This window comes from Larimichthys crocea, chromosome VII (assembly GCF_000972845.2).
Source record: "Larimichthys crocea isolate SSNF chromosome VII, L_crocea_2.0, whole genome shotgun sequence".
NCBI classification, from domain to species: domain Eukaryota; kingdom Metazoa; phylum Chordata; class Actinopteri; family Sciaenidae; genus Larimichthys; species Larimichthys crocea.
This window is the reverse complement of record NC_040017.1, coordinates 13,090,336-13,102,801: the sequence shown is the minus strand read 5'-3', so window position 1 is coordinate 13,102,801 and position 12,466 is coordinate 13,090,336. Positions and strand designations below refer to the sequence as shown.

Genomic DNA, 12,466 nt, shown 5'->3' with positions numbered 1-12,466 from the left:
CCTAAAAGAAAAATTAGAAACGAGATAGCTGTCATGCTGAGTAATGAATTCTTCTTCAGTAGATGAGTTCAGATATGACAAGCAACCGAATGTAAAAAAGAAAAAAAAAAAAGATCTTACCTCAAAATTCAGTTATTCAGATTGATATTCAAGGCAGGATTGCTGTGTTCCTGGATTTAAAACGGAATATTTCATCTATATATCTGCCTTTGATAATGACACTAAAACATGCCATCTCTCCAATACTGCAAGAAAATCATAACAGCAGTGATTGGAGTGATGTCCAAGAGTCCTATTATCAAAAAAACAATAACTGGGAAACATTGTTATCCATCGGTGGGTGCTCGGCAGGCGAATTACTATCCTTTAATTTTCCCAGAATAACAGATGATAGCAGGACGTTTATTGCTTTTCTCCTGCAGTGAAGAGTGCAATATTTTCTGAATAATGCATGAGCGCCAAGACATGGCCCAAATCATCCCTAAAACAAATAGGCTCATAATCAATGGGGCAGGCAAGCTGTGCGTGTGTGTTAGATATCAGTCCTCCACCCATATATGACAGACTGCCACACAGGCAGATGGAAGTTGGCAGAGGACAAGAAAGCAAAGCGGTAGTCGGTGAAGTAGAGAGATGAATAGGCCGTAGATCTTTTCCATGTGTCCCACTGGTGCTACAGTGTTAACACCCGTGCACCGATGTAGTCGTCAACCTGCGCGCGACAATACAGACTGAGCAGAAATCAATACGCGCTCCAGACGATCCCTCATCGTTGCTGCGGTGATCATGACAATCACTCCAGGTGGTTGGAGTATGGATCACTCTGCTCTGCCGGCTCAAGGGCACACAAAAAGCATTTTATTTTCCAAAGGTCAATCAATAGGAAAACTGTCTCATTTCCCATGGTCAACCCTGTATTTCTGAAATTATGCGATAATCGGTTTTGAAAGGGTCTCACGGGATTCTATCACATGCAGCAGTTCAAATTTCAAAGGAGAAAAAGGTTACAGCGCTCTCAGAACTTTAGATTACGATTTACCCCTCACGCATAATGAAACCTTTGATCCAAAAGCAACTCTTCATCCCTTTTATGGAACGTAAATTGGCTATTCAGAACGAGACAGATGTTAGGCAATATTTTCCATCCAACTGTTGCTACATTTTTATTCAGGACTCTGTTTTGGTATCTTTGCACTACTTCTTGGTGTCCAAATAGCAAGGTTGTGAAACTTTAAAGTCCTTTAAAAACTTTAAAACTCCTGGTTGAGCCTTCAGAAACAGACATCTAAGGACAGCTGCTCTTCCTCTCTCTCCCTCCCCCCCCCTCTCTCTTTCGCTCTTTGCCTTCAACTCAACTGTCAATCACAGACAAACTTTTATTTCCAGTCAAACCTCTATGAACTCACCATATTTCCTCTCCATCTGTTGTCTGTCCTTATAAAGCATTCTTGCCCCCCTTCTACACACATCCTTTCATTTACTCACAATGAATAATTCTTCTATTGAGGCAAATGGATTGTGCGTGTTGTGTCAGTAGTTAGTCAGCCAGATAGGTAGCAGTCTGGATGTGTGTGTGTGTGTGTGTGTGTGTGTGTGTGTGTGTGTGTGTGTGTGTGTGATGTGTATCAGGAGTTTCCTCTCAGCTCCTATTACTCTGACACAACACTTTCTAAATTAGCTGCCTGACACTAACCACTGCCTGAGCCTCGAGAACTGACCTCACCCATCCCCACAAAGTCGCCCTCACTGTACACACACCTCAGATTGAAAAAGATATTTCACCGTGAAAATGGAACACCCCCAGAAAACATCCTGCACAAAAAAAAAAAAAAAAAAAAAAAAAATCTACTGCTGGTATATTTTATACTGCGCAAAAGACTTGTAGCTTATACAAAAATATCTTTGCGCAGTTGGGACTAAATGGGCTACCAGACTTTAGGTTTCAGAACACAGTCAGATAGCGCCGCAGTCACTGACCTTGTTAAAAACAAACACATGGCTGTTGTCATTTTGTGTTGGCCTATATAATGGCAAGTCCATACCAAATTGCAGCTGTCCTTTGAACCTAACTCACAGTTTATACCCCGCAGGTCTCCGATACTTGAAGGTGTGATGATTAATGATAGTGTTGCCGACGGTAATGAGCAGTGGGACTTTAGCTGTGCCCTTTTTTCCGCTGTTCCTGTGGCTGGCATCTGCCCACCTTACAGATGTAGAGAGACTAGTACTAGAGAAGTAGTACTATCCCTGGCTAGAGGGCAGAGAAAAGAGCGCTAATATATATTATATTCTTAGCATTAGAGAACAGAATAGGATAGAATAGAATAGATTACAATAGTATCGAATAGAGGATTTCCAATTATGTCAAACCCACATGAAGGATTTGGGCTAACTATTTGCATACTGAAGTATACAATGAGGTATGCGGTGTGTTTAAAAAAGTAATAAGACATCTTGGGAGATATTTGCTGAGAGTTAGGTGAGAAGACAGACAACACTCTCATGTCTATAGGATACATATGGAGCGACAGCCATCAGCCAGTTACCTTTAGTATAAAGACTGGAGAGAGAGAGGGAAATAGCTACTGTACTGTAGCTTGGCTCTGTCCAAAAGTAACAAAATCAGCTTACAAGCTCACTCAGTGACACGTTATATGTTGTTTGGTTCATCAGCACAAAAATTAAAAACGTACAAACAAAAAGCTTATTATTATATTATATATATTATGTGTGCCGTTACCCTCCACACTTCAAGGAAGTCACTGCACCTGGCTAAGAAATAGTCCTGCACAAAAGGCCCTGTAAAAAAAAAACACAACTAAATATGACATGTAAATTAGTGACTGCATTCAGATTTATGCCTAGATTTCTATTGTTCCACATGTAGAGGAATAAGAATGTAAAAGAAAGATATCTAAATGTGAGTAAACAATGTTAGTAGGAGCTCCTGTGCAGTGTCAACTATGAGGACAGTCCGTGCAAGGACAGGTTAATTTAAAATGGACATCTGATACACACTGACACCCATCAATAACACACTGTTAATAGCAAGTGGTGTTTGTTTCAACTTTCATCTTTAATAGGATTAGGATGTTTTATAAGTGAGGGATTCTTGTGTACTCTAAGGTAAGATTTCATGGCACGCTTTGTGCGCTCTTATTCAATACAGGGGTTGAGCTTCTTGGAAAGGTGTCAGTGTGTTGTTCCACTCATACCGCACAGCCCTGACCTCTGTCCGTCTCATAAACAGGGGCTTAAGAAACTTTGTGTGTTGCATGCATGTGGAAAAGTGAGATTGGAGGGTCAGAAACAATATGAGACAGGGGGGAAAGTGAGAGAGAAACAGGTGACAGATAGAGCCATCCTGTGGCATTTTATCCTTTCCGGTGGAGCCATCAGGGCACGTTGATGCCCTGTGATGTTAACTGTACTCACTGCAGCATGAATTCCCAAGATGCATCATGTCAGAAATAAGTTGCGTTATTCTACGTCACAAAGAAGGCTCTCTGAGGTGTTTACTGCTAGAAGCAAAGTAGTCAAAAGTCAAAAAGAAACTGTCTACTGGAGCTTATTCTTTGTTCTGTGTCATGATAACCAAAAAATGAAACAAAAAGCTTCCTTCAGTACCTACAGTATGTCATTTATTTTATTAATGTGTGTATTCTATTGATTCTCAAGCCTTTCAGAAATCATTCTGAAACATCTTTTTGTGTAATTGTGTAATATAACATTTTTAGAGTTGCTGACTTAAATCTTAGCCCTGTCTTTGAGTCCTGTTTTTTTGTAAAATTGAATAAAAAGTGATTTTTGTCCCCCTCTGAGATTGTCCTCAGCAGAAAAAAACGACAGCAGTGGTTTGATTGTTCCAATGCTGACATATGTTTACCTGAAGATACACACTTCTAGTTGTGCAAATGACTCTCCTCTCTTAAATAGTACCAAAGTAGTGTGACCTTGTCCTGATTCAAAGCCCTGGTCCAGATGATTTCTTTAAACCATACATGCATGTCTTCCCTGGATGTATTTTTCAGTTTCAACCATACTTTAACCATAGTGCTTGTAGATCAGAAAACAGTCATATCAGCTGTTTTGAAAACAGTTATTTTAACAGGAATTGGCAAACAGCCTGTTTCATTTATGTTATAAGGACTTGTCTAACTGATTAATTTGACTGGTTTGCTTGACTTACTTCCATGATCTGGCTCGAGCATATTCAGTTGTGAACACTTATGCACTTATGTGTCCAAACTCAATCTCATATCCTGCTTGAGTTCACCTCATTACCTTAGTCACATCCTTTAAACCTCATTTTAAAACTTGTTTTTAAAAACATGGATTTTTACAGAAGGTGAATTACAGAGCTGATCGCTCCTTCTCTTCTTTAACCTCTCACATCTCTTTACTCCTCCATTTCTGCCACCCTCTCCCTCCAATAACTCTCCTATCCCTCCATTGTCTTCAGATTATATTATGTGAACTCTCATTACATGGGTGGTAATAGACTCTTCAGCACTAAGATCCTCTTTATTATCTGTCAACTGTGGACTACATCTCTAAGCTGATTAGCAAGAGCTGTCTTTTCAGTATTTCAATTAGGAGCATTTTTGAACGCTCAAGCAGATTGCATTCATTACTGAAATTCTTAGAGCACTATGCAATGTATGTACAGTAATCCAAGAAATGCATTGCAGCAGTGAGGATTAAAGACTTACAGAAGAATGACATCATGACAGATATTAATGTTGGACTCGCAGGGAAATGGAAAAAGTAAGCTATTAACAGCAATCCAAAGTAATTTGGAGCAGCAGAGAGGCATGCAGTCTTAGCATGAATGGCCCAACAACACACACACAGACATACAAACAGTTTATGGTGGTCTTTGGTGGTCCACAAGACAAACAAAATATTTCAATATTTTAAGCATCACTACAATCACAATTAACTTAAACCAAAAAAAAAAAAAAAACCTGAGCTTAGAAGACCAGCAGCCTCAACATGCAGACGTCCTAATACAAGACAATGTCTGGATTAACTTTAGCTGCTGTTGAAGTTATCTTCATCTGCTTTTATTTGACTCTCTGTTCTAAAATAATTAGAACTGATAAATATGTCGTTGTTGTTGGCTAACTTGTTGGGTGCCACATAAAAAGCTGAACAATAAGTGCCCGCGAGGCTGTGAACACCTACATGCTTAATCTCACTGTTCGACTGTCTCTGTTTATGTCATTTAAGACACACAGGATGGGGGGTACCTGATGTCTGGAGAAGAATGAGAGAGGAGAAAGCGGAAGAGGAGGAAATTGAGGGAGAGAAAAGGATGGATGAGGTTGTGACGCCTGGTGCTAATGGATTTGGGTCAGATGACGAGGATATGATCTGTTCTCTGCTGTGGGTGGATGTGTGTGAGCTCGCATGTACATGTGGTGTGCATGGTTTTGTGATGGCATTAGCAGTCTGGCCAAAATATGATGATGTTGGTGTATTATAGGTATCTGTTTAGGGTATCCGGCTTTATCAAATACCCACTTGACACAGGAGTCACCGCCGTGTTTTACCATTCTGTCTATTTGACTCTCTCACTTTCACACACACTCACACAAACACACACACACACTAATCCATTCAGTCATTGTTAATCCAGCTGTGTGCTGTTACAGAGATGTGCTGTACATGGCTGACAACCATGTCACTGAGGTGTGGATGTCATTCCTGTCTGGGTTTTGGTTGCTAATGTTGTCAGTGGTGTTGTTTTTGCAGCAAACTCAAACCCGCCACACACAGTACATCTGAGTCTATGCAGTAGTATAAACCTTGCTCTCTTGTACCCTCTACATCCTAGCACACTACATTTCTCTCTGAGGAGATCGTCAGTGTCATAAATGCATGTGTCTCTGCGCTAAGTGATGTGCTGTTGTCATGTTCTCAGTTGTACTAATTTGACAAAGAGCTTAGGTTCACTTAGAGCATCCGTGTAAGAGAGGAGAGCATGAGGAAAGAAGAAAAGAAGGCAAACAGTGACACACACTCGAGGATTTCTGCAGTCTTGTACCATTTGCCAGAGAACAACTGCAGTGGAGAAACAAAGAGACAAGTTCCTTTTCCCTTGGCATCTTAGCAGTACTTGTAGAGGAAGATGAGAGGCTTTTGTGTTTCAAATTAGATTTTCAGATTATTATTATTATTATTATTATTATTAATAATAATAATAATAATAATATTAATATTATTATTTTACAGTTGCAATTTCAGTTGCAAACCTCTAAACCACTGCTGTTCTGTAAAACTGGTGTATTTTTTCATATTTTATCAGATCTCAAAATGTTTGGATTAAAGAGTGCCTTAGATAATAAAATAATATAATCAACTTTTCACGCTTGTGAAATTTGTGAAGTTTGATTTCTGAATTTCTGATTGAACAGAGTTGATTAGTGTGATAACTCTCTCTGTTATGAATAAAATGTTTGTCAGCAGCATGACCAGCACAAATATGTTGGTAGCTGTTTCTGGCTCTCCAACCATTAGTAAGTTCAAAGTTAGCCGATGTTATAACAGAGTTTACTAAGTATAAATGTACATATTATCAAATGAAAACAGGTCGCACTGCAGAAACGTACATAGAGACTTGTTACTTACTCACTGTAAACTGCAGCTAACTGAACCAATATAAGATCCTTTAGAGGGAGATTGTTACAGGTTAAATTGAATCATATCTAATCTGAATTGAAATGCGGTTTATTAATAATGTAAACTGGTGATCTATAAAATAAAATGCAACAAAACATGTGGGCCAATAATGTCAAACTAAATTAACCAATATGGTCGCTTCTGTGAGGAATATTTCATGCATGTATAATCTGTTTTCTTTTTTAGGATGTTATGTCACACCTCATTGACTTCCTGTTTACACAGTTGATTGCTTTTGATTGCACAGGGCTAGAGAAGTTTCCTAGTCATTCATTTACATATTACTAGCCAAGGTATTCCTTATGTTTGAATGGGGCAACCCAATTGAGGTAATTGCTAGTTACTTACTAGTTACTAAGAATCTAAGTGGGACTTTACACACAAATTCAGCCCTGGAGTCCTAATTGGTGGTGCGACCCAAATCTGAAATAATGCACATGTAAAATGTAACTTCATGCATTCATAACAGAGTGGATTTTTATGATTTTCACATTTGAAACCAGAGTAGATTCGTGCTCAGGAAACCCAGATTAAGATGTGACAGCCTGTGGAGAGTGGTTGGAGTGGGTGTGTATATGTGTGGACAGAAAGAAAAACAGATAAAGAGAGAAGACAGGAGGACAGTGTGTAGACATCCAGAGATTTGAAACAAGGTGAAAGAAGCATGAGGAAGTAATGAGGAAGACAAAAGTGGACAGGAAGAAGGAGGAAGAAAGTTATGACCCTTGAGGAAAAAGAAGATGAAGGCAAGGTGGAGAGGTATCACATTTTTTTAAAAAAGCAGCTTGGAGGAATGGCTGTAAAATACAGAGAAAACAAGAGGAAATGCAATAGGAAATAAACTAGAGTGACAGATAGAGGGAGAGATTCTGAGCACTAAAACGTAGTAGAGGAGACAGCAGATGGTGGGGATTATTCTGGACTAAAATACTCTGGGATCTACAGAGGGAAGGCCGCAGACATAAACCGTTACAGACTCCATCTGCCAGAAATAGACCAAAGAGAGCTGTAGGTCCACCATCGCTATAATGATCAAATCCTGCCTAGATGGCAAAACTCAAAATGGCTATATCTGTCATCCTAAACAATACAATAAATACAGGACAGCTAAAATGCTTATGTTTTATTCTTGTGTTTTTCTTTGAATAAAATCAGTTGGGAAAGACATCCTGTCGAGCTGCACACACTTATTTCCACTAAATCTAGCTAACAAGTACTACCATCTCTCAGATGATTCATGTCAAAACGTAATATGAGAAACCAACACGTACTGATTGCATCCTTATTTTGCAGCAGGTGCATGTGTATTACAGTCTGTGTGTTTGCACGTGATTACGACTGATACCATAAGACACCCCTAATCCACATTCTATGTTCACTATGATGAAGATAACATGCTGCACTTGCTACTAATGTGTGAGTGTGCAGTGAAAAACAACGACAAACTGATCCACAAATCTCTCCAAATATCCACACACAACCAGAACAAACAAAACTGCAGACACAGTCTGATGCCTGCTAATCATCCTGCCTCTCCCCACATGCAGAGAAAAAGATAGTAGAGAAAAAAACCTGGAAGTAAATGAAATCACTTATTTATTTATTTTTTTACCTTTCCCTGGGTGTAGAGCAAACCGCGAACCTGCAAAAAAAGAAAAACAATAAAATATAATTACTGTTGTGTTCTGCATGAACATAAGTGAGGCTGAGCAGATCATACAGCGTGCTACCATAATGATGAAATAATTTAAAACATTATTCTCTCTGTAGGCAGACAGAACCCACACCATCCTCAGTTCCTGTCTGCAGCTTCTCTCAATACACCTCTGTAATTGCCTATTGAGCCGTGTCACTCAAGACTTGTACTTTATGTTCCTGCAACAGCGAGTAATTGTTAGTACATTCTAGACTCAGCTTTAGTGTTAGGATGGAAAACATTGACTGATTCTGTGTGTGTATGTATGAAAGAGAGAGAGAGAGAGAGTGTGTTATTGACTAATTATCTACCCTGACAGGGGACAGTTAATTAAATCCTTCCCTGGCACTGAGCATAAAGTAATTATTGTGCATGGATGCATATCCACCCAAAAAAAAGAAAGAAAAAAAACATCATCCACATGTGGTAAAAGACATGTCACGTGCACTTCTGCCACAGAGGCAGACACACAACATGCCTGCACACACACTCAGATACACGTAAGATCTGACATCTTTCGGTCACCATTAGCTGCTTCCTATTTGGATGGGGACCTAAACTAACTTAATTTTCTCTGTCTGCCAGGCAAAATAAAATCACATGGCAGCTGGATGTGCCTCCATTGACTTGCGCCTGACAGGCTGCCAATACCATAAATATAGAAAAAAATCATCATTACAATTGGCAGCAATCAACCTGTTTGACTTTTGCTAGAGGCTGAATGCACCAGCATGGTGGCAGCATACGTACAATGGTTCTTACATTTCACTGGTGCAGGATTAAATAATGGTCTGAAAGGGCACATTAGGTACGTCATTATAGCGCATCTCTGTGCTAAGAGGTTTGGTAATACTCCGTGGACACAGACGACATGACTGAAAATATGTAGATATGTTTGCATCATCATTTTGATACATAATAAATAATGGATTCACTGGGAATTTGAATAAATGTTTTATCCGCCTCCCAATGCCAAACTGTGCCCACCAACAGTGCCAGTAGTAAATCCCTCAAAACAACATTTTCTCCCAAATTCCCCAAACCACTCTGCCCTCAATTACTAGTCTAGCAGTCTGAAGCCGGTGCACTTCAACAAACTATCTCATGTCTGGTGGATGACAGAACCGTTCTCTAGTTGGTGTGTACATGTGCTAACAGATGCCCGCTACATCTGCTGTCTGTTAACAGGATCTTCTCAGAGGGATGGTCCAGCCCTGGCTTCGGATTGATGAGTGACATTTTGCTGAGCCACAGTGAGTATTTGAGATTTACCTTCACTGAAAGTGCTTTGAGTGTTATCATCAGTGATAAAAGCTTTTTGCCTGGACAGAACCACTTGACATGGCTTCTCCTGGGAAAAACATACATTTAGCTGTGTATTTCTATCACTTTACTTTTCTGAATAACACTGCTTTTGCAAGTCTCCAACTTATTTTGCAGATCTGATGATTTGTAAGACCTGTAAATAAACTAGCTTTTAATATACTTATACATTTCAAACAATCTGTGTACTTTCTTTTCATGCGAACACTGCTTCATTGTTGTGCACTGTAGTTCCATTCACAGAAGTGTGAAAAGAGAAGATTGAGACGCTGGCAGTTAAGATCTGTCCTCTGCTGAAAACCTTTGATTCTCTCAGGCTGAAAGGAAACTGACCACCCAGGAGCCCTGGAAACAACAGGAACTGCTGTGGCATACAAATAAGCATTACAATCTGCTACTGTTTTGTGTTACCAATGCAAATAGCAATTTTGAGAGCTGAGTGCTTATAATCTTGGAACATATAATCATGCACATGCTCAATGGAGAATCCCATTACACCCCCTTCATGTGTGACAGGATCAATTTCAGCAGCCGGCCAAACTCACTAGAAAAATGCCTTGTGTTTTTTTAAGTAAGCCCACGTTTACAAATTCACTTCCAACTAAACTAAATGTTCTCAATGATGCTCACGCTAATATAATCGTCCATATTTTCCGCATGAGCTGACGGTGCGGGCAGACATGTGAGGCTGACGCTTCGCCTGGCTGATCCTTTTCTGCTGCTGACGTTCACAGACTCATCAGCAGCAGGCCTTCACACTTCCTGCCACGTACAGCTAAAGTGTTCTGCACTTGGAGACGGAGAGGAACAATCATTTCATCAGTTGTTAAGCAGCGGTGCCTGACCACTCTCATTCAGATAGGTCTGTCAGCTGGAGCAAAGGCTCACGGGAAAGAGGGGGGGGGTGCAGAAATAACAGAGAAACAAGCGCTGTACATGCTTTAACGGTTAATATGTCTGACATAAAACATGTCCCTGCCTCTGATAATAAATGACACGCCTCTCATACCAGGAATATAAGAGCAACCAGTGACTACCGATGCAAGAAGTGCTTTTTAATGAATGAAAAGTGATATTTTATGGAAGAATAGCCAGGAACAAAAGAGCTAAAAACATGCAACATATGAACAGGCTATATGTTTCCCTGTCTGAAAGCCATTAAGCTCTTTCTTTCCATCACTCTAAAACGGTGTGATTAGTCACTGCGTGAGTCTACCCCGAGCAGGTTGAATTTAATCTCAACCTCTGAGGCACTTTACGGAGAATTTCAAACCATTACCCGAGCTCAACAATTGGCGGCAGCTGCCAAGCACCTACAAGGGAATGTCAGTTTCCATGGAGACCAAGCCACCCCAGCTGCCCCCCCCCCCCCTCCCCCTCTCTCTTGCTATCTCGCCACCAGTAAAATATGGTAAAAACCTTTTGACAGAAACATATCACAAACCACTCTGGAACTCATGCACTTGTGTTGGCCTTTCTCTCTCACTGACATAACCGTTTGTGTTAATCTATGCATCTTTGTTCTCCGTTCAGACGTCTGTCTCTGTGTTTACTCATGTTGGTAATTGCTCATTTGGGGTTCCTTGGCAGTTTTTTCCTCAGACTCAGATAGGTGTCCTTGGGAATAAATGGAGAGATTTTAAAGAAAGCTGAGAAGTCAGAGCAAGGATGATTAATTGAAAGCAGATGGACCCTAAATCAATAAACAACAAAAGTAGTTTGGACACTGGCTGTACTCGACTACTTAAAGATACTGTAACCAATATGTATATATCAAAAATGGGTTGAATGGTTTTTTGTATGTGAAACACAGTCACTCTCCAAAGTATTCAACAAACAGGATGCCCATCAGGATTTTTGGCAAATCCTTCTAATGGAAGACAGTACTCTCTTCTCCACCTTCATAACCCCATTTGGTCGATACTCTACCATTCCACAGCACCAGAACATTTCCAGCAATGGATGACGCAGATGCTGGAGCGCTGCAAAGGAGTAGTATGTCGTGCCAATGACATTTTGGTGTGTGGCAAACATCAGGCTGAATGTGATACCAGGCTGTACCATATACTCAGGAGGCTGAGAGATCAAGGGATAACTATGAACAAGGACAAATGTTTGCAAAATTATGTTTCTCGAACACTGCATCACCACTAAGGGAGTCAACTCTGACCCAAGCATAATCAGACATTCTGGATGACATTCAACTCCCCGAATGCATAAATGCATGTGTCAGCTGACGCAGCGTCCTCTGGTCTTGCAGACGTTCTGATCCAGAAACAGCCATAGACTAGTGACTGGAAGGTAGTTGGGTTCATCTCCAGAGGTGTCTAATGCTAAGAAACACTATGCACAGATTGACAAAGAGGCACCAGCAGTGATGGGGCCATGTGAGCACTTGCAATTATACCTGCTTGACATGTGGTTCAAAATCAAGACAGATCACAAACCTCTGCTGCCCCTACTAAGTACAGAGTTTTGAAATCCCCCTTATGACATTGTAAATGTGCCATGAAAGCTTGTCATCACTGCAGACACAAGGTCACAAGCCCCATTGGAGCACACAGTCACTCAGACAGAGGTAGAGCAGGAAGCGACATCCAAATCTTTGTCGACTCAATCTGACAGTCTTTCTCGGCGACTGAACCTAGACTGCAGCAGTTTGCAAAGAGGCGGAAAGAAAACTCCATTTGCAGTAGACTAATCCATTACTGTCAAACTGAGTGACCTGACAAAGCCCACCTGCAAACATATATAGGGCCTTAC

General features: G+C 40.4%; 1 protein-coding gene across 2 annotated transcripts in view; it reads right to left on the bottom strand.

Annotated features, from left to right (window-relative positions):
* igsf11 (immunoglobulin superfamily member 11) overlaps nt 1-12,466 on the bottom strand; it is a 93,778-nt gene that overhangs the window by 56,523 nt on the left and 24,789 nt on the right. The window contains exon 2 of one of the 2 annotated variants that reach the window (XM_019256616.2): nt 8,297-8,326. The exons of the other annotated variant lie outside the window; for it this stretch is intronic. Within the exon in view, the coding sequence (XP_019112161.1) occupies nt 8,297-8,326 (30 nt within the window). The remainder of the gene's footprint in view (nt 1-8,296; nt 8,327-12,466) is intronic. 2 annotated transcript variants of the gene reach the window in all.